We start from the raw sequence: 24,204 nt of genomic DNA on the forward strand, positions 1-24,204 counted from the left end.
AATTTTTTTTTAAGATTTATTTATTTAAGTATACAGTGTTTCACCTTCATGTATGCCTGCAGGCCAGAAGAGGACACCAGATCTCACTATAGATGGTTATGAGCCACCATGTGGTTGCTGGGAATTGAACTCAGGACCTCTGGAAGAGCAGACAGTGCCCTTAACCTCTGAGCCATCTCTCCAGCCTGAGTTACTAAATATTAAAGATCTGTTAAATTGATTTAGATTTTGTAAAAGTACAGTATACAAGGATCATGAAAAGGAAGTTCCCAATTTTTCTGTGGTTATTTTTGTTATATTTGGTTAGAAGAATTTTGGTACTAAAAGAGCATCAGCTCAAAATTTGTAATTTTTAAGACTCAAAATCGTAAAAGGGATAAATTACCTTAGTGTATAAAATTTCTATCCTGTGAGAGTTACTAATTTATTGTAAACCGTTAGAACAAATAAAAAAAGTTAATTATCAGTCACCTTATAAATGATTAAATGCCCTTCATATGCCTACAATTATATTTGTAGTCCTACAAAGGACAAATGTAATTCATTTACAGGGACAAGATTGGAAGACTTCCCATTATATATATATATCTTCGGTATATATTGCCAAAGTTAAGCCTGAAGCGGCTGAGTCAAAAACAAGTTTAAAAGTAAACTTAAAAGTTTGTTTGATATAGAATCATATTTCAAATCTGGTGTATTTTAAACACTGGCTGCGAAAAAGAAAACTTTCCATGAATGCTCGAGAAAAATGGGTTAATTTTATAAAACACTTACATGACAGGCCATCTCCAGGCTCAAGAAGGACCTTCTTCCTTCAATGGGACACAGGCTAAATCGCATGCTAGCTTCCTTTCAGGACAGGGAGACGTGGGGGAAAGAAGACTTGCCAGAGTCTGCTGTCTCTAGTGAGGTAGGCCTGGCTAGGAAAACCTCTCCTTGTCTATAGGGAAGATAAATTACTCTTCACGTCTCACATGACAAGGGTAGAGTGGAGGTGGGGGTGAGGTGTGGGGGGATGAATTCTCCCACACAGTGGAGGATCTTAGAGTCTGCACCCACATCCTAAATGTCTCAATCAATGGAGAGGCACACAGCAGCTACTCCTCACTTGCTGTCTCCCGAGCAGGAGGAATCTGTGAACAGGGCACCTTGTGTCTAAGTCTGCCACCTGACTGGTACGGGAACTGCGTCCTAGTTCAGATGGCTGTGCCCTTTACCCTAGCGCTCAGCTCTCCTCTGAGCAAAGCTGATCCCAGGGCTGAAAAGTCAATACCTGATTTTGTAAGGAGTTCCCAGAGGAGTTTTAAAGAAAAGACAGAGACACTGCCACAGGGCCAGTAGGCACAACAGGCAGAACTGTGGGCACCCACTTAAACACCAAGCTACAGTCGTCACCCAGAGGATCACATCCTGATAAACTGTCTGAGGAGAAGTCCAGGCCTGAGAAAGTCCACCCAGACCAGCGTCCCTAAGACACTTTTCTTTTTCTTATTTTATTTTATTTAAGTAATTTATTCAGATTACATGTCAATTGTTATCCCCTCACTTGTATCTTCCCGTTCCCCCCTCCTCCTTCTTTCACCCTATTTCCCTCTCCTAGGTCTGTGACAGAAGGGGACCTCCTCCCCCACCATATGGTCACAGCCTATCAGGTCTCACTCTGGTGGCCTGTTTACCCTTCCTCTGAGTGCCACCAGGTCTCCCCACCAAGGGGAAGTGGTCAAATAGGGGGCACCAGAGTTCATGTCAGAGTCAGTCCCCAGTCTCCACACAACTGTGGAGAATGTGCTTGTCCTTGGTTAGATCTGAATAGGGGTTCTAGGTTTACTGCATGCATTGTCCTTGGTTGGTACAGCAGTTTGAGCAGACCCTGTTGGGTCCAGATCCACCAGCCTTGATGTTCTTGTAGGTGACTAGGACCCTCTGGATCCTTCTATTTCCCCGTTCTCCCATACCTCTCTCACCTGGAGTCCCAATAGGAAGTCCCCGCATCTATCACAAACTCCTGGTAAGTGAAGACTTTCAGGGGACATCACTGTAGGGCTAGTGTCCAATTATAAGTGAATATATACCATGTGTATCTTTCTGGGTCTGGGTTACCTCATGCAGGATGATCATTTCTAGTTCCATCCATTTGCCTGCAAATTTCAGGATTTCCTAGTTTTTAAAAGCTAAGCAATATTCCATAGTGTACATGTACCACAGTTTCTTTATCCATTCTCCGACTGAGGGACATCTAGGTTGTTTCCAGATTCTGGTTATAATGAATAAGGCTGCTATTAACATGGTTGAGCATATGTCCTTGTTGTGTGGTGGAGCATCTTTTGGGTATATTCCAAGGAGTGGAATAGCTAGGTCTTGAGGTAGTCCTATTCCCAGTTTTTTGAGAAAGCGTCAGATTGATTTTCAAAGTGGTTATACAAGTTTGCATTCCCACCAGCAGTGAAGAAGTGTTCTCCTTTCTTCACATCCTCGCCAGCATGTGCTGTCATTTGAGTTTTTTTTTGTCCCTATTCACAGATGATACAATAGTGTTCACAAGTGACCCCCAAAATTCCACTAGAGAACTCCTGCAGCTGAAACACCTTCAGCAAAGTGGCTGGATACAAAATTAACTCAAAAAAGTCAATAGCTTTCCTGTATAAAAATGACAATCGTGCTGAGTAAGAAATCAGGGAAACTACACCCTTCACGCAAGTAATATAAAGTATCTAGGTGTAACTCTAACCAAGCAAGTGAAAGACTTGTTTGAAAAAACTTCAAATCTCTGAAGAAGGAGATTGAAGATGACATCAGAAGATGAAAATATCTCCCTTATTCGTGGATCAGGAGAATTATAAAAATGGCCATCTTACCAAAAGCAATTTACAGATTCAATGCAATCCCTATCAAAATACCTAAACAATTCTTTAAAGACATTGAAAGGTCAATTCTCAACTTCATATGGAGAAACAAAAAACCCAAAATAGCTAAAACAATCCTGTACAATAAAAGATCCTCTGGAGGAATCTCCCTACCTGATCTCAAGCTGTACTATAGAGCAACAGTAATTAAAACAGCATGGTACTGGCATAGCAATAGGCTGGTTGATCAAAGGAATCAAATCAAAGACACAGAAATGAATGCACACATATATGGTCACTTGATTTTTGACAACAAAGCCGAATACATTCAATGGGAAAAGGTTAGCATCTTCAACAAATGGTGCTGGTCTAACTTTGATGTCTACATGTAGAAAAATGCAATTAGACCCATAGTTGTCACCATGCACCAACCTCAAGTCCTGGATTAAAGACCTGAACATAAAACCAGAGACACTGTTAGAAGAAAAAGTGGAGAAGAGCCTGGAACTCATTGGCACAGAAGACAACTTCCTGAACAGAACACCAACAGCCCAGGCCTTAAGGTCAACAACTAATAAATGGGACCTCATGAGGCTGAGAAGCTTCTGTAAGGCAGAAGACACTGTCAACAGAACAAAGCGACAGCCTACAGACTGGGAAAAGATCTTCACCAACCCTACATCTGACAAAGGGCTAACACCCAAAATAACAAAGAGCTCAAGAAATTAAACATCACCAAACCAAATAACCCAATTAAGAAATGGGGCTCAGAATTAAACAGAGAATTCTCAACAGAGGAATATCAAATGACTGAGAAACACTTAAAGAAATGCTCAGCGTCCTTAGTCATCAGAGAAATGCAAATCAAAATGACTCTGAAATTCTATCTTATGCCCATCAGAATGGCTAAGATCAAAAACTCAAGTGACAGCACATGTTGCCAAGTCACTTTTCAAAGACAATGGAGACTGGCTCTTCAGCCCTGCTCCCGTTGCAAACCTGGAAGGCAACAGGTCTATGATGGCCAAAGCCTGATAATGCTCCTGGTAGGGTTAGTCACATGGGCTCCGCAGCCTGGATTCTGACCCAAAGAACTGTTACTAGCTTGGCTGTATCTGGGAATAATAATAGGTCTGTTTAAAAAAAAAAAAAACCAACTCATTTCTTTAATGAGTTATGCCTGGCTATGCATCCAAATAATAGTTGGTCCTTGTAGATGATATAAATATTTTGCTAAAAATAAATAGAGCCTTACAACTCTGTAAAAGGCTTAAATCTACTAGCTGCTGAGAAGGCGAGGCCAACAATTCCATAGCTGGCTTGATTGAAATCACGGCTGACCACCTTTCTCACAGGCCTGGCAGGCCCCTGCTTACTTAACGGGCAGTTAAACTTTGTCAAACAATGAACAGCATCTGTTAAATTAATGTACCTAAGGGTCCAATAGAACCCTTTGTATAATGAGTCAATTATCTGATTCTCCCTAAGACCAGACGGTGATGGCACTGCCCAGAGTGACTCCATTTTGTCCTAGTTTTAGGCAACCCATCTCGTGCTCCCTGAGACTACTCCCAGTGCTCCCGCCTTGCCGCCCCCACCCCATCCCCCATCCCCCCACCACGCGCTAAGTACATTCCTGCAGAGCAGAGCATCCTCACACAGCGGCACCTGCAGTTTTGGCAGGTCCATTGCTTTATGACATAAAACAAATCGTTTCAATCAACTGAACTGAAACCTCTGCCCCTGGCCTGCCCCTGGTGTGGTATAGTTGTTGTTTTATAAGCCATCCCCTCCCTCTCTCCCTCCTGGGTAGGGCTCTTTCTGGGATGAGCCTGCCCTCCACTGCTGACAAATAAAGGCCTCTTCATCTGACTTTAATCCAGTGGCATCCTGTGTCTCAGGTGGAAGCAGTGCCTGCCAGTACGCGTCCTGTTGCGCGACACTTACTGAGTCCACTTGGCCTCTCCTCTGAGACCAGCCGCAGAGCCCTCCTTTGCACCTGCCCCTCCTCTCTTAATGCCCCCCCCCCCTTCTCAAGCTCATCCAGAAATGGGACCCCAGCTGCGGGAGAGTTGGAGATGAGGCTAAACTGAGGGCAGCGTCCTCAGGGAGGAAATCCACATACCCGTTGTCACACCTGGCCTCAGTGGCCATAATCTCAGTAGGGAGGGAGGGAGAGACTGGGGCGGGACATGGAAAGTTAAAATGAGAGCCAGGTTCAGCACCAGATGAGCCAAGTCTAGCTGGGAAAAGGAACACATGACCAGGACACTAAAAATACACCCTCTGGTAAATGCCAACCTAAAGCAAACCGTGCATATGAGACCTGGAGCAGGTGCGTGTGTGTGTGGGCAGGTCGGTGGGTGGGTAGAGACTTACTGAAAGACATGTGAGCTGGACTCCACCATGTTGGCCAGAGTGTGGTGTGTTAAGAGTGTCTGGCCACAGGAGAGAGGCTGCTGCCCAGCCACAGCCAGTGCTTAAGTCTCAAAAGTTCTGACACTTGCACAAATCTGTGTGTTGGGAAAGAGCTGGTGCACCCTTGGCCGCGCATTCCAGCCATCACTGACAACTGCTTAAGGTGGCTAGGATAGCAGCCAGCATTCTCCCTGACCCCAAAGCCTGTATCTGGGACATCCTAGCAGGTGTACACTGGTAGGAGTTGGCCCCACTGCTGGCATCAGCACCATCCTCCTCCTCCCCCCGGGGCCGGCTTAGGATCTCTAAACTTTAACTGCACCTGTTGTCAAGCCCACACTTCCCCATGTCACTCCTGTAGTGGCCTCTGGCACACGTCGTGTTCTTAGGAGCAGAACCCCGTCTAACCACGGGACCTTGGCCTGGCCTTGTTTCTTTCCAAGCTGAAATTTCCCACTCTTGAATGGGAGCTTGTGCCCAGGGTGTCTGCTTTGCTGCACTGTCACTAGCTTGGGGCCCACCCTGGGCTGGGAGGCCTCATGTCTTTCTGAGGACTCCAGTCAGCCCTCTCTCTGCAGCTCCTCACTCCTCACGTGCTTTACACTGTGTGTAGCCATCACTTTCCTGTTCCCATAGAGTCTTCCAGACAGCACATTTACTGAGGTTTGTAATCCCTCCCAAGAAGCGGGCCTCTCTCTTCTCAGGTGCGGAAACCCACCTCTGACAGGCCCTGGGGAGAAAGCAAGCTTTCTTTTATAAATGGACGGCATGCTGCAGCTCCTTTGCGCTCCATGAAGCCCAAGGGCCTCAGGGAAGGGAAGCAGAGGAGCTGCCCAGTCATGGACAAAGGGGCAGCAGAGTTAGGGATGGCTTCTCCCAACCGCCTCCACCACCTGTGTGATGGATCCCTGTGCTGCACAGTTGGTCCCTGGGTGTCTTAGTGACCAGCCTGGTAGGTAGAGCCCACGGCCTGAAGGATGGAAAGAGCTGGAAGAACCAGGCCACGGTTAAATGCCGAGCCCCGCTGGGGGGGTGGGAGGACACGCAGCTGTGTGTCCCTCGGGGGCCACAGTAACTGGACCGCCTTCCAGTGTTGCCATAGGTCACATCAAGCGTGGTTTGAAATGCTCCTTGCCAAGACAGTCAGGAGTCATTTAACTGGTAATAACCGTTTGCTAATTAGATAGAAAAAAATCATCTTGTGCTGTGACTGGTCTGGTCTTATTTTTAATTAAAACTTGAATTCCAGGGTTCAAGTGGTTCCCTGGCCTCAGCACCCTAGGGCGGGTGGAGCACAGAACCACGCTGAGGAGTCTTGCAAGTACCCGGTGAGGTAAGCAACCTCGCACAGACTGTGAAAGGGACACCATGAAGACTAACCCATGGTACCCTGACGACATGCCCATGGTATAGTTAAGGGGATTTTTTTTTTTTTTTGTAGATATGAGGAGAAACAAGCGGAGGCATCTGGAAGATTCCAGAGCAGAGAGAGAAAGTAGTGGACTGAACATGGCCAGCAGACTGGACCTGGCCAAGAGAGAAGCAGAAGCAGAGCAGAGAGTGTGCAGGGAAGACAGAGGGTGAGGGGGGAGCTGAAACACCGGGGGCTGCAAGCAGAGCGAGAAGCTGGGGAAGTTTAGTGGGGGAGGCAAGAGGAGCTGGGATGAGCCAGGGTGCCGGCCAGCATGGCTTCTGAAGTGTGTAACAGGTGCTGAGCGAGCCTGGAGGCCAGCACACACTTTGGTATTCTAATAGGTGCCACAGATTGTCCCTTCTGCCAGTGAGAAGGGACATGGCTCCTTTGGTAGAGGAGAACGCGCTTCGCGAGTTCCTGAGGAGCGCTGGCTTCCGTCCAACAGCCAGGATTTGGAGAAATGGCTTTTCCCCTGCACATGACAGGCATGGCTTCTAGAAAGGGGACGAGGCTTCTCCAGGATTAGTAAGGAACCACCAGCCACGGCTTTCCTGGGTGCCAGGCATTCTCCGTGGATCAGAGAATTTAATTCCTCCTAACCCTCTACTGCTCCTTGGGGACTAAAAGAGACTTGGAGTCTGCTGCTGTTGAGCGAGGGTGAGAAAACAGGCTCAGACTGGTTAGGTCATTTGCCCAGAGTCACAAAGCCAGTAGTTTAAGGGAACCCACCCTAGACCTCGAAGTCCGTGTTTTTTTCTCCACACCTCGACACAGCCCATAATGTGCACAATGTTAGATATAATCCATGATATATAAAAGTATTGTGGGTATAACCCATAATAGGCAGGTCTTTCTCAGGTCCAGAGCAACACAGGAAAACATCTCTGGGGTAGACATCCCTCTCTGCTCAATCTTTCTTTTTAACACAGGACCACATGCGGTCTGACTTTTTTTTCCCCCTCCCTCAACAAGTGACTCATTTAAACACCTCAGAAACTGCCTCTTCTAGAGCCCCAGAGCGACTCTGTTTTCTTTTTGCCAGGAAACCTTAAATATTTTCATCAGAGGGACTACATGACTAATTCTGGACCAGTGACTATGCCTTCAGGGTAAGTTCCCCAGGAAACTACTCTACCAGACAGAAAAATCACCGCAAAGCTCCCACAGGCTCTTGGGAAGCTGGCCTGCCTGAGGCCTCCTGCAGTTCCAGCTGTGAGAGGCAAAACCCACAGCCATCAGACACACCCTGCAGGTTCCTGTCACCCCCCCCCCCATGACGCTGAGCAGACTGCGTTCCTGACTGACTCACATGCAAACTCTAGGCTCATGCTACACCTTTCCTCACTTGCTACTCACATGTAAATGAGCAGAGTTGGGTGTGGCCAGGTGAGATGGCTCAGTGGATACAGTGGATAAAGACACTTGCCACCAAACCCAACAACCCCAGTTCAAGCCCTGAGAACTAAGTGCTAGGAAGAAGGAGCAACTCCCGAGATTGTCCTCTGACCTCCATCATCATCATCATCATCATCATCATCATCATCATCATCATCATAGTGTGTTGCTGGGCACAATGGCATACACTCGTAATCCTAGGACTCAGGAGAGAAAGTGTGTGCCAGGCCTGGTGGCATACACCCTTAATCCTAGGACTCAGGAGATCGAGGCCCAAGGCTGTGAATTTCAGGTCAGGAAGGTCTACACGGTGAGTTCTAGGTCAAACATCCCCAGGAACAAAGGACAACGTTGGTGACAACAGGCAGCAGTGAAGGCCTGTAAGAATGGTGCCATGGTTGGCCGCACTATTTTTCAGATCAGAAAAAGCCTGGTGCTGAAGCAGCTTTCTCACTTCACTCTGAAAATACCCAAGAAAGGTTTCCGTTTAGAAATGACAGAAACTGTCAATTTGAGGAGACTACAAAAAGGAAAAAAAAAAGCTTCTTTGTGTAAAGGCAGTGCCTAAGGTCTGATAAAGAGAACAGTTCTGTGCCTGGGGGAAGGGCAGAGGACAAACCAGCTTCTACCTCACTCCCTTAGTCATTGCAGGGACACCCAAGTACCTCAGAGGCTCAGAGGTACAGGTGGGGAAACTGAGGCCCTGTGAGGTCACTATCATCATGCCCTATGACGACTTCTGCAATTCCCCAGCAGACTCCCTCTCCCAGCGTACACATCCCATGCTTTAGTTAGTCAAACCCCAACACAAGCCCTGCCACATGCTCTCCCCCTGAAGCCTCTGTCCTCTCTGTCACATTGATGCTTTGGGTTGAGGTGATGCCTTGGGTCTCACATCCTGATGTTGGGGAAGACCTCCACCTTCAACTCTACCCCACAGTGTCATCCACTCCTGTGGAGACCTAGCCAGCCTCTGGGCTTTGGAACCTGCCAGATCTGGCCCCTCCCCTCTGTCTCTCTCTCCAGCTGCCCGTCTGGATCATCACTGGAGACGAGATGGAGGAGCAGTGGCTCTGTGGGTTCTCTAGGTTCTGGAAGTCACTTGGGCTACAGTAGCGGCAGGGTAGACTTGTTTTCAGGCAAGGGCTCACTGTGCAGCTCAATGTTGCCTGGAACTTGCTATGTAGACCAGGCTGGCCTTGAACTCGCAGAGTTCCAGCTGCCTCTGCCCCCAGGGCACTAGGATTAAAAGTGTGCACCACTCCTCCCAGAACATGGCAGTCTTCCATGCAAGACTTTTGTCATGAGCCCCTTTCTTTCTGATGCCAAATCGAGCTTTACTCGCTGGGCTGGGGACTATCTGCCTCTGTGGCTTCTTTCTTCACCACCATTGTCACCGCCACGCTGCCCTCTGGGGAGCTCTGCCTACCGAGTGCCACAGTGCACGCACTGCTGTCCCATCTTAGGAGTTGACGCAGGGAGGCTCTGGAACTCTTCCTGAGGTCCCCCAGGCAGTGAGCGGCAAGGCCAAGCTTGCAGAGCCAGTGAGCAGTTCACTCACAAGAGAGCAGCTGTACGATTCTGTGTTTGTGGCTGATGGAACATTCAGAAACACCTGGGAATGGGGTCCTGGAGGGCTCTGGCCTAGTCCTCTCTGTCCCTCATGGAAGGCACTTCACATGGTCTCTGAGTGGGCACACCAACTGCCTAAAGAGATTTGAGAGCTTCCAAGTTCTCAGTGCCTCCGTTTTATAAGACTGTTCCCAAAGGAAAATTTGAAGCCACTCAGCTTAGCTGGAGAAACAGCAACATCAGCAGTTTTTAACTTAAGCTTTCAGAGTGATGCCAGCTCAGGCACGTCTTGGCAGTTAAGAAATGGAATTCAATGTGCAGGGGAGGCCAAGGCAGGGTGATAGTGAGTTCTGGCCAGCCTGGGCTACAAAGTGAGACTCAGACTCGTAAAAAAAACAAAAAACAAAAAACAAAAAAACCCACAAACTACAGCTTGGCAAGTAACTGAACCAAGGTACTCGAGGGTACCAGTAATTTCTAATGCTTGAGCACTGTGTTACTGTAGCCAAATGCCTGGGTTTGTCAGCTCACAAGGAGGAGACGCTGGTTTTGGCTCATTGTATGGAGGGTTCTGTCAGACTCTGGATATTTGGACCTCTGGGAGGTGGCACATCATGGTGGCAGCGAGTGATGAGCAAAGCTAGTCACCTCCTGCCTGGACCACTGAAGAGAAGCAACCCTTAGCTCCAATCCTTGACCTCCCACTAGGCCCCACCCTTTAAAATTCACACTTCCCCCAAGCTGAGGACGAAGCCCACAATACATGGGCCTTTCAGGACACCCTGGAGGCAAACAATAGCAAATTCTGTCCCAGAATCTTTGGTGGTGATTCCATCTGCACTAAGATGCCTGCCACCCAACCCCCAGGAGGCTGAGGCAGGAGGATTGTGAATTCAAGGGCAGATGGTGCTGTGTATTGAGGAAGGAAAACAACAGCACCCCTTCTACTTACGTGACAACCCAATCACCACTCTAATCCAAGACAAAGACACGTCAATAGTTTGTTCTCTGACGAGGAAACTGAGGCCTGGCATACTCCAGTAACCTATCCCTGCTCCCCAGATGGTGCTGAACTTGTGGTCAAATATGTGGCGAGTTGCCATAGAGTGGAGGCCTGGGATCCCCACCTGGGCCTTCCTAACCCGCAGTTAGTGACACTAGCCTCACCTGCTTGATGAGGCACCCTTGAAGTCCTGCCCCAAACTCGGCGGCCCCTCCCTTGCCCCTGCTTCCCTCACCAGCTTCCTCTGAAGTGGGCTGAGTCTCACAGACACAAGGTGTCCTTGTATCAGTTCATGGCTCCAGAGGCTCCCACAGTGGGCCCAAGGACCAGCAGCTCTGGCATTCCGGCAGCCTAGGTCCCCTGGCATGCACATGACCAGATCCTGACAGGCCAGCTGAGCCTGAGAATCTGGGGGTGCGGGTGCCCCCTCCTCAAGTTGCAGCGCTGGTCTCACCCCGTTTCTTCACGGCCTCAGTACTGGTGACTCTTCGTCTTTTTTTTTTTTTTTTTTGACTCTTCGTCTTATGGATGAGCCAAGTCACGCTGGCCACAGAGGAGGCCAGATGACTGCATTTTCACACAAATCCACATCGGAGATTTACTCAAAAACTGAAGGTCTGGAGCTGTGTAACTGAACAATGCAGACTGACTTGAAAGGGGGGAGGGAGGACAGAAGGGTAATACGCCATAGGCTGTGGGCTCCTGGAACTCTGAGGGGAGCGGGACTAGGTTCACTGCACCTCATCATGTTCTCTGTCACCCCGAGTCGTCTGGGGGACTCTAAAGGATCAGCAAGCAACTTCCTCGTCCTTGTCACTCTTGTATTTACTAAGGCGAGAAACGGTGTCAACACATTTTCAAGTGTTTCTGACAGACGTGCATGACATGCCTGTGGCGGCCACCTACTTTATTAATAGAGTACATCTCACTGTGCCCCCCCCCACCCCCGAATCTGGCTCCTGTGTGGAAAGCACCACAGATCACCTTTGGGCTTGCCCCTGAATTTTCTCAGTGCTATTTACGGCCACATGGGGCCCACCTCTCCGTAGAACCACACTGGGAATGCCCACACCTCTCCGTGGAACCACACCGGGAACGCCCACACCTCTCCGTGGAACCAAACGGGCAACGCCCACACCTCTCCGTGGAACCACACGGGCAACGCCCACACCTCTCCGTGGAACCACACGGGCAACGCCCACACCTCTCCGTGGAACCACACCGGCAACGCCCACACCTCTCCGTGGAACCACACCGGCAACGCCCACACCTCTCCGTGGAACCACACGGGCAACGCCCACACCTCTCCGTGGAACCACACGGGCAACGCCCACACCTCTCCGTGGAACCACACGGGCAACGCCCACACCTCTCCGTGGAACCACACGGGCAACGCCCACACCTCTCCGTGGAACCACACGGGCAACGCCCACACCTCTCCGTGGAACCACACCGGCAACGCCCACACCTCTCCGTGGAACCACACGGGCAACGCCCACTGTCATCCCCTCTCCACTTCCTCTTCTCTCACACCCCAGCTGAGGCCTTGGTTGGTGTGGTTTTTTTTAAGTCTTCCTTTAGCACTTTCGCTCAAATATTTGCAGATAATTAATTCACTGTTAATTCGCTGAGGGTGTTTTCTTTACGTTTTGTAAATAGAAAGCTGGGCCCAGCAAACTCTCATGAGTGTCTTTCCTCATTTCCTTTCTTCTTTTCCATCCTTCCTTCCTTTCTTCCTTCCTTCTTTCCTTTTTGCCACCTCCTTCCCTCTCTTTGCTCCCTTTCCCCCCACTCCCTCCCTCTCTCCTTCCCTTCTTTTTTTTTCCTAGAGGCAGGGAGGGTGGGTGGGGCTAGGATGGAACCTACAGCTTCATATGTGGTGAGCAGGTGCTCTGACACTGAGTAACACCCTAGTGACAATGTTTCACTTTCTTTTCTTTTCTCTCTTTCTTTTTTTTCTTTTCTTTTCTTTTTCTTTTTCTTTCTTTTTTCTTTTTTTGAGACAGGGTTTCTCTGTGTAGTTCTGGCTGTCCAGGACTCATTTTGTAGACCAGGCTGGCCTCGAACTCACAGAGATCCTCCTGCCTCTGCCTCCCGAGTGCTGGGATTAAAGGCATGCGCCACCTCACATGGTGTGACAATGCATTTTTAAGGAGCTGTGTGAGACATACAGAAGGACACTTGCTGGGAAAGGCAAAACTGCTTTGGCAGCGAGACATAATGACCGCGTTCTAGGGTGGCACGGGTGGATGATTCCTGTTGGCTCTCTGTGGCAGGATCTGTACCTCCCTCCTCCTTGGGTCCTCCTCACGCCCTCTCTGCAGTCTGACTGTCCAGGATGCCTGTGTAAGGGGTTTCCAGTGAGTCATAGAAGCAGCTGCAGACCCAGTGACTGCACGCACACCCACTGTGGCTTCGTTGCGCTATGTTTAGAAAGTCACAGGAAACTGCCTTCTAGTGTCTACCTGTGCAGCTGTGGCTGGCACCCCTCGCCTGCCCGCCCGCATGCTTCTTGCTGGCCCTTGTTCTGGGTCCTCGCCTCCTGCCAGCAATGAGCAGCTCTCCGTGCTGTGCTTACCGCCCCATAGGGATTCTTTATAGGCCTGAGCTCTGCAGGCCAGGCCTCCTCTCTCCTCAGACCCTGGGGTCTGGCTAAATCAAAAGATGCATGATACTACAGATCAGAGACTTTGCTGCCTCCCTTGGCTTGGCTCTCAACCTGGACTGCCACAGACTCACCTGGGATAACTAAGAATTGCAGTGTCTGAACTGGGCGTGGTGGCGCACGCCTTTAATCCCAGCACTTGGGAGACAGAGGCAGGTGGATCTCTGAGTTCGAGGGCCAGCCTGATCTACAAAGCTAGTTGTTTCAGGATAGCCAAAGCTACAGAGAGAAACCCTGTTCCAAAACCCTCAAAATTACAGTGTCTGGACTCCACCAAAGACCAAAGACAGCCGGGTCTGAGGATGAGAGAGGCAGACATTAGTCTCCACACAGGCTCCCCAGGGGTTTCAGTGGTAGCTAAGGCAGAAGCTGGGGTCCCCGGGGTTAGTGTCCTTCTGTGCTTGTTAATTTTATGCCAACTTGACACAGGCTAGAGACATCTGAGAGGAGAACCTCAGTTAAGAAGATGCCTGTGTAAGAGCAGGCTGTAGGAAGACCTGTAGTGCATTATCTTAATTGGTGATTGATGTGGGAGGGCCCAGGACACTGTGGATGGGGACACCCATGGGCAGGTGGTCCTATAAGAAAGGCTGAGCAAGCCAAGGGGAGCAAGTCAGTAAGCAGCACCCCTCCATGGCTTTTACATCAGCACCTGCCTCTAGTTTCCACCCTGTTTCAGTTCCTGTCCCAACTTCTTTTAGTGATGGACTAGGGTGTGGAAATGTAAGCCAATTACATGTTTTCATCCCCAGCTTGATTTTGGTCACCGTGTTTCATCACAGCAACGGTAACCCAAACTAGGACACCTTCCTTTTCCAGTAAGAGCCCATTCATGTGGTACGACCCTGCTACCCTGCCAGCCCTGCAGGATCCGGGGACACCAGCGTAGCTCAGGGACATCTGTCATTGCCTTGGCATCCACACAGCAGATGTGTGGCTCCCCTGTTCAGGGTGCTCACATCATTTACAAGCTCCCCTGGCCCTCAGCCACCAGACTCAAGGGTCCAGGGGCCACCAGACCCACTGGTGGGTTCTGACGATGATCAGCCCCACGTCTACGGACACACAATGTGGAAGTGCCGCAACTCACATCCGAGATATTTCCGTCTCCCTGAATGTGAGGTACAAACTCTTCTAGCCATTCAACAAGCACCAGTGGCGCCTCCAGTGCCGGGGGGGGGGCACACGTGGATGACTGGGATTGGGGTTCTGTGGTTGAGAGAGGGACTAAATAACAGGACCATAAAGCGGTCTGTCCTTGCCTCAACTCAGGGAGCCATCACCCCCAGCCTGACAGGTACCACACATGCTCTTGGAGAAGGGCTGCTGGATTGGGGGGAGGGCAGGCTGGACTACAAGTTACTGTGCCAGTGTACCCTACTTTGCACAACGGCCCGTGCAGAGCAAATGTGCAGTTAGGAGCTTAAACCCAGATTACTATCGATGCTTATAATAGTTGTTACCTCAGACCTTACAAAGAAGGACGTGGAGGGATGACATGGAAGGTGGTCTTGAGATTTACTAGAGCATCCCTTTTTCTTTCTTTTCTTTCTTTCCTTCCCTTCCTTCTTCCTTCCTTCCTTTCTTCCTTTTCTTTCTTTCTCAGGATTCCTGAATTGTTTGGGTCAACAGTTGACAATTCCATTCCCTTGCCTCCCTTGCAGCTAGCTATCACTAGGGAAGCAGTTCCAGCCACTGGGATCCAGCTGTGGCCTGTTTCAGATCTCCAAGGAAGGTCTCTTGTCCTGCTCTGAGCTTAGCCCTGCCCCTCCCTCCTCCTGGCTTCCTGCTCAGTGCTCCTTGAGGGAGACTACACAGCTGAAGCCGGGCCCATCGGAGTGAATACTACAGACATGTAACATCCGTGGGGCAAGCCTCTGGACAAAGTCTGGGCTGTTGACAGTACCTTGCCATTCTTTTCCTGCCGGACTCTGTGGCATGGGAGGAAACAGCTGTCTCTTCCTTAGGCTGCTGTGGTGGGGGTCTTGGTCTCACACTGTGGGCCCATGTATGGTCCCAGTGCAAAGCTAACATCCTCCTGGCTTATATCCTACATTAGGCCTCCACCTATGAGTCAGGGATGCTAACCTCTCTAGGAGGAATCTGAGATAACAAAGGAAAGGTGCCTAGAGTGGGGCCTCGCAGGCAGCACTCAGTGACAGACAGCGCCATGGCTTTCCTTCTGGTAATAATCTATCCAATCCCATGAGGCCACGCTGGAAAACTCCAAAGGATAAGACAGAAAGCACAGCTAAATTTCTGTCTGCAGGGACGCTGAGAACCATGGACTGATAGAGAGAACCATAGCACAGCCTTGGTGGCGTGGTGGGGGCTGGGGGGGGGGCGGGGAGGGCACAGGATGCAGCTAATGAGAAGCCAGCAGGCAGCCGGGCAGAGATCTCCAGGGTTCTGTGGCTCAGTATCAGGGCTGCAAACAGCAGCACTTCTGTAGATAGCACTGTAGCTGCTGGGGGCTGTCTGCCCAGCTGTTGTGTCCCACGTTTACCGTCTCTGCCTTTCTCTCCCAAGTGGCCTCTGCAGCCCTGAGGTGACCCAGCTGAAGGGTAGCAATGCCAGGATAAGAACCTCCTGGCCCCAGCTGTGCTGTCCCTGTTCGGAGGCCACGCGGCACAGCCGCTGGTCTGTCCTGAGTCCTGGAAGGGGCGGTTCCCCCTGGCTCCCAGCTGGGACCACTTCTCTGTGTTATCTCAGCATTCTGACAGAATCATGGCCCACGTGGAAGGTGAGAAAAGTGATGGGCTGGGGTGGCTCAACTCGCCATCATGTGGGGGACTTGGACCCACGGGGTGAGGTGGGGGTGGGGGGCTATGCCCCTGTGACTAGAGAGAAAGCACATGTGTGTGCATACATACACATACTCAACTAGGTTCATTTTTTAGTCAAACTCCTCCCTTTGGCACATGCAGAGGTATTTCCAACGTGTCATTCTGGGAACGTGGAACAAGTGAACACAGCCACCTCTGCCTGGCATTTAGAATGCCACCGAGAGCTCTGCTGAACCTCTGATTTGTTTATTTAGTTTTGGTGGCAACGTCAAAAAAGTGGGCCGATTCTTTTCTCCCTGGACTTTAAAAAAAATGTTTTTTCTAAGCACCACAGTCAGGCAATATAAACAGAGCCTCACATTGACTTCATCTGGCCTACTTTACCCGATATGGGGGCTGGCTCTGAGCTGTAATCAGACTCCTGGATTCAGGGCGCTCACTGCAACAATTCTTTCAAGGGGTCCCCAGCACATAACTATGGCACTAAAACTGGTTCTAATGGAAACAAATGCAGCAGGATAAAACATTCCTGTCTCAGGATTTTCTGGCATGCAGAGCGTTGGGCTTAATAATGGCAGAGCCCCCACAGCAAGCCTCGGGGATAACCCTGGAATATAACCTCCCAAACAACAGTTCCACAGATACAACCAGGGCTGACTGCAGAGCAGCAGAGACCATCACAGCTCTACTAGGGGAGAATTTAGTTAATAATCTCAATTACGGGGGACGCGCACGCATACATCTAGCTTAAAAGGGGCTCCTGGCAAATCAAATTCACAGATCTTCATGGACAAAAATTACCTAGCAAGCTGTCGTCTGTCTCACACGAGCTTCTCTCTGTGGGGCTTCAGCTCTCTCTCTCCTAGGAGACTCAAGCCACTGCCATGGCTCCCTTGTCCCTCCTTCCAACGACATCACTCAATTATCTACTCTCATACCAGATAGACAAAGTGGCATTTTGGGATCCAGGCAGAATGGTAGAGAACCACCCTGGGATGTGGGGAAATGACTATGCTGTCACTGGGAGCTTAGCCTCAGAAACTTAGAAAAGAACCAAATCTGGAGACTTTTCAGTCACATGAACACCACAAAAATAACTCAAGAGCTGCATACTGGGTTGATGGTATTGCTCAGCCATAGAGTGCTTGCCCAGCGTATTTGAGGCTCTGAGTTCAAGTCCTAATACAAAAGGGCCTGAAGCCCTGTTAGAAGTAGGATTTTTGTCACATAGGAAAAAAAAAACATTTTCCCCGGAGGGATCTTGTGCACACCTATATGTGTGTATATGCATAGCCTGTACACCCACATGTGTGCATATGTGCATGTGAGTGCATGCATGTGTGCTTGCACGTGAATACTCCTATATACATGCCGGTGTAAGTGTGAACTGTGCAGATGTGTTGACATTCGAATACCCATTTGTGGCTGTTAATCCTCATTGTCAACTGGCTTGATTGGCTTGAGAAGTGTCTAAGAGATGATTACGGTACAACTCTGGGACTGTCTGAGGACGCTTTAGTAGAGGATGAACTAAGTGGAAAAGGCACTGCTGCAATGTGGGCGGTGCTGTGCCCTAGACTGGGAATCCGACAGAACAGAAAAGGAGAAAGAAAAAGAAGGCCCTTAGCGCAGGCTTGCTCTCTCTGCTTCCTGGCTGCTGTGAGCTGCTCTGTTCCGATCCACTGCGATGGACCAAAACCTCTGAAACCATGAGCCAAAATAAATTCCTAATGTCCTCATCTGTTCCTCCTAATCTGGGATAGTGCTGTGGAGGTACAGCTGTTCGTACACACGTGTGTATGTCTGTACATGCATGTGCAAACATATTCAAGACTTTTCCTGTGTATCTAGCTTGAGACACTTTACAAGCCTCTGCTGGCTCATCTGAGATTAAAACTGGGCTTAATCTGACTGACTGCCTCCACCTGAAGTCCTCTCTGAGGAGAGAATCAGTGTCTACTTTGAGGTGGCACTTCAGAGATGTACTACAGGACCCCTTGGCCCAGGTGGGCTCCGGATAAACAGGCCCAGCTTTGGTTTCTCAGGCAAGCTTCCAACAGGCCTGCATGCAAACTCTGATTCGATAGTGACTGCTGGCCAGACACACCGTCCCATTTAGATACCCACATGTAGGTTTTAACCCAGAGAACAGAATCAGGCAGGAAGACAGAAGGGTATAGGACCGCGTATGCGGGGACCTTTCTGCCAGCCTCAGTGGCACCCCGGAGATACTCACCATGGTCGTGGGCAAAGACCAGCATGTCCAACCCCTTCAACATCTGTGCCACTTCATCATAACGGCCACAGTGCTCACCAGCGCCATGGGACACAAAGATGAGGGCCCTGGGGGATAAGAAGCGAGCAGTTAGGAAAGCCACCGACAAGACCGCTGGAGCAGCTGAGGAGCCCACGCCAGGCCAGCACTGCACCGAGTCAGAACTCAAAGCCCAGCTCTGCGTGCCATTCCGTGCCGTTCAGTAAAGCATGGGGCTGGTGGTAAAATGCAGCTGGAGTTGGAGGGACGGGGCCCACAGCCTGGCCCTCTCTCCAGACAGTCCCGTCCCACTGGACTTCCCCTCTTCACCTGGAAAGCCAGCGCCTGAGAGGTCATGGGAGCTGACCTATGCTAGGGTCAGGCAGAGAGCTAACACCTAGCTGGGAGGCGGAGGGGGGGGTTGGGGAACACCCTCACCAGGTCTGTTTGTTCCTGGGTGTCGGCTCAGGGTTCTGGGATTCTGAAATACACAATTCGGGCGAGGAGTTCCTGCCTGTAGTGATGACAGGGTAAGGGCTGCAGCCGCCATTTTACCCAGCCTTACTGCCTTGTCAATCCTCCTGACAACCGAATATAAGAGGACATGTCAGAATGTCACCTCCCAGCTTTAAAGTCTCCAGTGGACTGCCACAGGACTCAGCACAAAACTCACCCAGGCCCTCTGCAGGGCCTTCTGCCCAGCCCCCACCTTTCACCACAGTGTGTTTGGCAGCATGGTCCGTGTGCTCGCCTCCTGGCTTCCCCGCCACCTGAGTTTATCTCTGAGGCACAGGCCTGGGAGCTACCGCAGCCTTGCACCTCAGGCCAGCCCCTGCACACAAGCTGGGTACACGACCAACCCACTCAAAAGCTGTGTTCTTTCCACGTTCCCTCCCAGCCAAGCCAGGCAGGCTGCTGACAATGTGGGGCTGTATCGCCCTGCTGCCTATTTTAATCTTTGAGCAAAACCCCCTTTGGCAAATGTATTTCCTGCCCCTTATTACTAAAGACGTATGAGACCCGCTTCCCCAACCTGTATGCTCCACGGATATGCAAGCCGCTGTATTCACTTGGACATCAACGGGCAACGACACCTGCCTGTTTGCCATTCCTGGGGTCAGCAGACAGGTGTCTTCCATATTTCTCTCAGCTACTAGGGAGTGGGCCTAGGAGTGCAACATCCCCCATCTTCACAAGGATTTCGCTTGACAAGGGATGGCTCAGGGGTGCCTCAGGTTACTAGCAGAAGGGTGGTCCGACTGGATTTTGCAAATGTATCAGTTCCGTAGCACAGCCATGGGCTACCGCAAGGGATTTCAGGGAGGCAGTCAGTTGGGCTCTGAAAGAACAGTAAAGGCCCCATTGTCACGCCTGGCTTGACCGACTGGTCAATATGTGAGAAAGGCTTAGACACTTGTTCTGCGCAACTTCCTTTCTCTCCAGCCACTTCCTGACCCCATCCCAAGCTGAGGGTCACTGGGGAGCACCTGAAACCACTGGCGTGTGGATCCCTCTCCAGGCCCGTGGTCTGTCTGGCCTGGAGCTGGGGAAGCTCCTCATGGCTTATGTACAGCCGAAGTTGAGGAGCGCCTGTTCTGGTCAAAGGTCAAGACATTGCTCCAAGGCTCCGTGAGACTCCACAGAGGTAAAAATGCAGACACGTCTAAGTCACAGCGTTCCCCGAGTGCACGCTGGGTGAGCCATGGATTCTGTCCACAAAGGCATGAAGCCTTCAGGAGCTTGCTGCTGTCACCGCTCGGGAAGAAACTGAATGCCTGGCTGCCCGTAAGGGGGAGCAAGGTCAATGGGTTCTCCACGCCCACCAGCTCCACCACAGCTCACCTCAGTCCCATTGGGCATGCTCAGACTCACCCAGTGGGTAAGCTCAGCCTTACTTTGTCACAGGAAGGGGGCTTTCCATAGCTTTGGGTTTCAGATATGGCATGGACTCCATTTTGTCAAGTCAGAACGCACACACACACACACACACACTGCACACACGCACACACATTAGTATTCACTGAATCCACGTCTGTCTGGCTAAGTGAAATTAAGTCAGGCTGCCCTGCTTAAAGCTCTTTAGAGATCTCTGCAGCAGAACAAAGCCCAGACATCTCGGAAACATCATCCGCTTCTGCCTCTCCTTTACTGCTCAAGAACCTTTAGCTTCCTTCCCGGTTCCCAAATATGCCAATCAAGGCATGCTGCCTCATGTCTGACTATCTCCCCGGTATGAAAGTACACTCGTGGCTGCCGTCCAGCCATTAATGGGTGTCCCTGGATTCTCGGTTCAGAAGATAACCCCCAGTTCCCTCCCCAACAGGTTTGAGCTGGCTTGAGTGCGCTCTCACAGTGTGCACTCCCCCCTGCATCACTGTCCCCGCTGAGGCTCTTGCTTGTTCCCCAGTCTTCACCTCTTAGCATCCTGAGCTCTCTGCTCTGACTCAACAGGCCCCTCCAGCACTTGTCACCACCGTTTGTCACTTACTTTCTTCTGTCTCCTCTGCCACTTCTGTGCTCTGTGGCCCTGTCTGTCTTTCTACTGTCATCTTCTCAACTGAGATGTCAACGCCCAAGACAGCAGAGGGTTAGGTGAGCTGATACACAGCAAGAGGACTCCTGGCCTGGATCCCTCCGCCACAGCAGTCTCAGGTTTATAATGCAGGGGAAGGCAGGGCCTGCCAGAAGCCCTACCGCCAGCCTGTGGCTGCATCTGCGGCCCCTGCCATCTGGCTCTGTCCCTCCACAGATATACCTGATGTTCCCCAACTCCCTCTTATGCCCCACTCAGCCCGGTGGTCGTATGCTCCCAGCCAGTGGTCCTGCTTCTTGTGGGATATTTGAAATGAAGGGCGGGCCCCTAGCCCCAGGAAAGCTAGTAGCACATCCACACCACCCCTGGGAGCTGCTGCCACTTGGAAGCTCCTCCTTTGGGGGTTTTCACAGAACACTGGAATTAAACTTCTGCTTAGAGGAATCCATTCTGAGAAGCTGAAACATGCGGCCGCTATCATCCTTGAGGCCGCGAGGCTGGCAGAGAGGACCCAGTGTTGCAGAGCAAACGCCCCCTGGGCCTACGTGACTGGCACATGAGTAGCCATTACCTGAATGATGCCCTCACAAGATCAGACCTATGAGTATTTCCTCAGAGAAGGAGTGGGAGAAGGGCCATCAAACCTTCACCCCAGAGCCTAGAATCTTCCTCCTATGCCCCCACTGCTGCATACAATTATGCCACACACACATGGCCTCTGATAGTGGCAGAGTACACACATGGAAAGGTAACTGAAAGAGGACTCCATGATACAGCTTCCATGAGGTGGTCATTCATAGATGGGACTTTTGGGTGACGCAGTTGTTTTAAGGTCCCCTACACACCTTGGACTCCTCACTGGTTCTCCAAGCTGGACTCTGCCTCTTGTGGGTACTCTACTTATATGTTTGCTCACATCTCCCCAAGAAGAGTCAAGTTTGGTTTGGTTGTTGGTAGCCACTCACGACCCCAGGAAAGTCCGCCTGACTACCCTGACTCTCATCATGGACAGAGAAAGGAAGAGGCTGTTGCCTCACAAGATGGAAGTCACAGTGACACCTAAATGTGGCCCAGAAGCATAGCCGGGAGCTTGTTAGAGGGAGCCTCTGGGGACTCTGAGATAAATGTGTAACGCTGCCCCTGCCTGCACATGGCTTCTGTTCAAGCAGGAAAGATGCTCAGCAAGAGGGGACATACATATGAGCACAAAGAGGGGGCAGGAAGGAGAACCCTACCTCACTTGATGGATTGGCTTTGGAAGGAAGGCCCTGGATGGAGTCTCTGAGGAGCAAAGCCCAGGCCTGATCAGAGACAGGAGCACCAAATCCAGGCACAGAAAGGAGGCCCAGCCTCAGCAGCAGCAGCAGCAGCAGCAGCAGCAGCAGCAGCCAGGCACTGCTTGGTGGTGGTGCTGGAGGAGGAGGGGCTCCAAGGTGTAGGCAGGATGAGGGAGCTGGGAAGTTTCTCTAAGAGCCAATGGTATCAAGCAGGGTGGTGACCTGATATGACTGTGCATCACAGAGCCAGAAGACAGGAGGATGCCTGTCAAGGAAGGAGCTGGTGTAGCCAAGCCCTGAGCAGGTGCCAAGGGAAATGGTTGAGTTTTGCCTTCCCTCCTCCCCTGGCATCCCACATCCTCAACAAAGAACAGTGGTTGAGCATCGGCAGAGCTGTTTGCGTAGACGAGGCTGGATCCACAGCAACAAAATTCAGGTTGCAGAAGAGGCTGCACAGATCTTTTCCCTGGAACTTCCCCGTGGTGGCTGCAGCCAGACAGGAGCCAGGCGGTTCAGGGGAAAGGCAGGGGCTATGGGAGGGGCAGCCGGGCCCCAGAAGCAGATGGCCTGCCTGGCACCCAGCCCTGAGAGGAGGGGCCACCCTAGAAACCATTTGGAACCTGAGATAAAGGAGCCAGAGGCTCAAAGCTTTTCTCAGAATAAGGGACGCCTCACTTGGTGGCACGGTCTTTGGACCCCAGCAAAACTGAGCTTGCCCTTCCCTAAAGGCGGTGGTGGTCTTGCTGAGTCTAGACGTGTCTGCTTGTGAAGAGGAGACGAGCCCACCACCACCCCACCTCAGACGGCAGCGCAGGTAAATGAGAAGTAGATGTGCAGCCTGTATGCACAGTGAAATCCTGGGTTCAAGTTCAGCACTCTCTGCAGCATATTCCTAGACCTCCACAGACCTTGATCGCTACACGTGTGAAATGGGATGCCCGGGGTTTTTAAGATGGAACAACCCCATGCTGGCTAGTTCTTTTTGTTTGTTGGTTTGTTTGTTTGTTCTTTGTTTTGTCAACTTGATGTAAACTATCGTCTCCTGAGGGGAGAGAACCTTAGTTGAGAGTCTGCCACTGGTAAGATCAGACTGTAGGCATTTTCTTAGGGATGTGGAAGTGCCCAGACCACTGTGAGGGATCCTGGCACACTCTCAGAGAACCCAGGCTGGTGGTCCTGGGTTCTCTGAGACAGCAGGCTGAGCAAACCACAAGCAGCAAGGCAGAAAGCAACCCTTCTCAGCTCCCTTCTCCAGGGTCCCACCCAGTTTGAGTTCCTGCCCTGGCTTCCCTCAATGGACTGTGCAATTCAGGATGTGTACGTCTTTCTCAATCCTTTCCTCTGCAAGTTGCTTTTGGTCGTGATTTTTTTTTTCCACAAGAGTAGTAACCCTAAAACAGGGTCCAAAGAAGTGTGCCCCCTCTGCCTTTGCAGCATGTCTCCTCTGCCTCGCCTACCCCTGGGTTAGGTAAGAAAAATAACCTGTGATCATAAACTGTCACATTCTTGTCATTCCCCCCACAGCCACCTGCTCCAGGAGGCTGAGCAAGACCCTTGGCAAGAGGAACATGGGTCCACCTGGGGACATAGAGCCCAAGGCTGAGAGGACGGGGTCGCCCTTCTATTCCCCACAGGACCCTGGTCTCGGTGGGCCCTGCTCTGCCTAACTGTGGCAGGAGGCCCTATGCCCTCCTAGCTGCGGGTTGGGAGACTTGGCTCCATCCTGCCCATACATTCCAGTCGATGGAAGAGGTGCTCAGGGCTGAGCTGGAGAGGGAAAAGGGCAGTCAGAGAGGTGCAGCGCCCATTCCTACCTCTGGGGGCCACTCAGGCTGGGGAAGCTTGGACACGAGTGAACACCAGCCCCCCCCTCCCCCCCAGCTTTCCCCCACAAAGGGGTGCTGTGTGTTCTTCCTGCACACTTCCTACCCCCCCCACACACACACATACACACTCACTTAACTGCTTACTTTGTCATTCACCTCTCAGACGGCAGCTTCTGAACCGTATGGCAGTAAAAGGTTTAAAAGAATGGTCTGCTGGT

The 24,204-nt window shown here is 50.9% G+C and overlaps 1 protein-coding gene across 4 annotated transcripts in view; it reads right to left on the reverse strand.

Moving 5' to 3' along the window:
- The window catches only part of MGLL (monoglyceride lipase), a 106,028-nt gene that overhangs the window by 48,806 nt on the left and 33,018 nt on the right, over window positions 1-24,204 (reverse strand). For all 4 annotated transcript variants that reach the window (XM_084766166.1, XM_084766165.1, XM_084766167.1 and 1 more), the window contains exon 3: window positions 18,333-18,439. In XM_084766166.1, the coding sequence (XP_084622292.1) occupies window positions 18,333-18,439 (107 nt within the window). The remainder of the gene's footprint in view (window positions 1-18,332; window positions 18,440-24,204) is intronic.

This window comes from Acomys minous (assembly GCF_964271855.1).
Source record: "Acomys minous genome assembly, chromosome: 17".
Classification (NCBI taxonomy): domain Eukaryota; kingdom Metazoa; phylum Chordata; class Mammalia; order Rodentia; family Muridae; genus Acomys; species Acomys minous.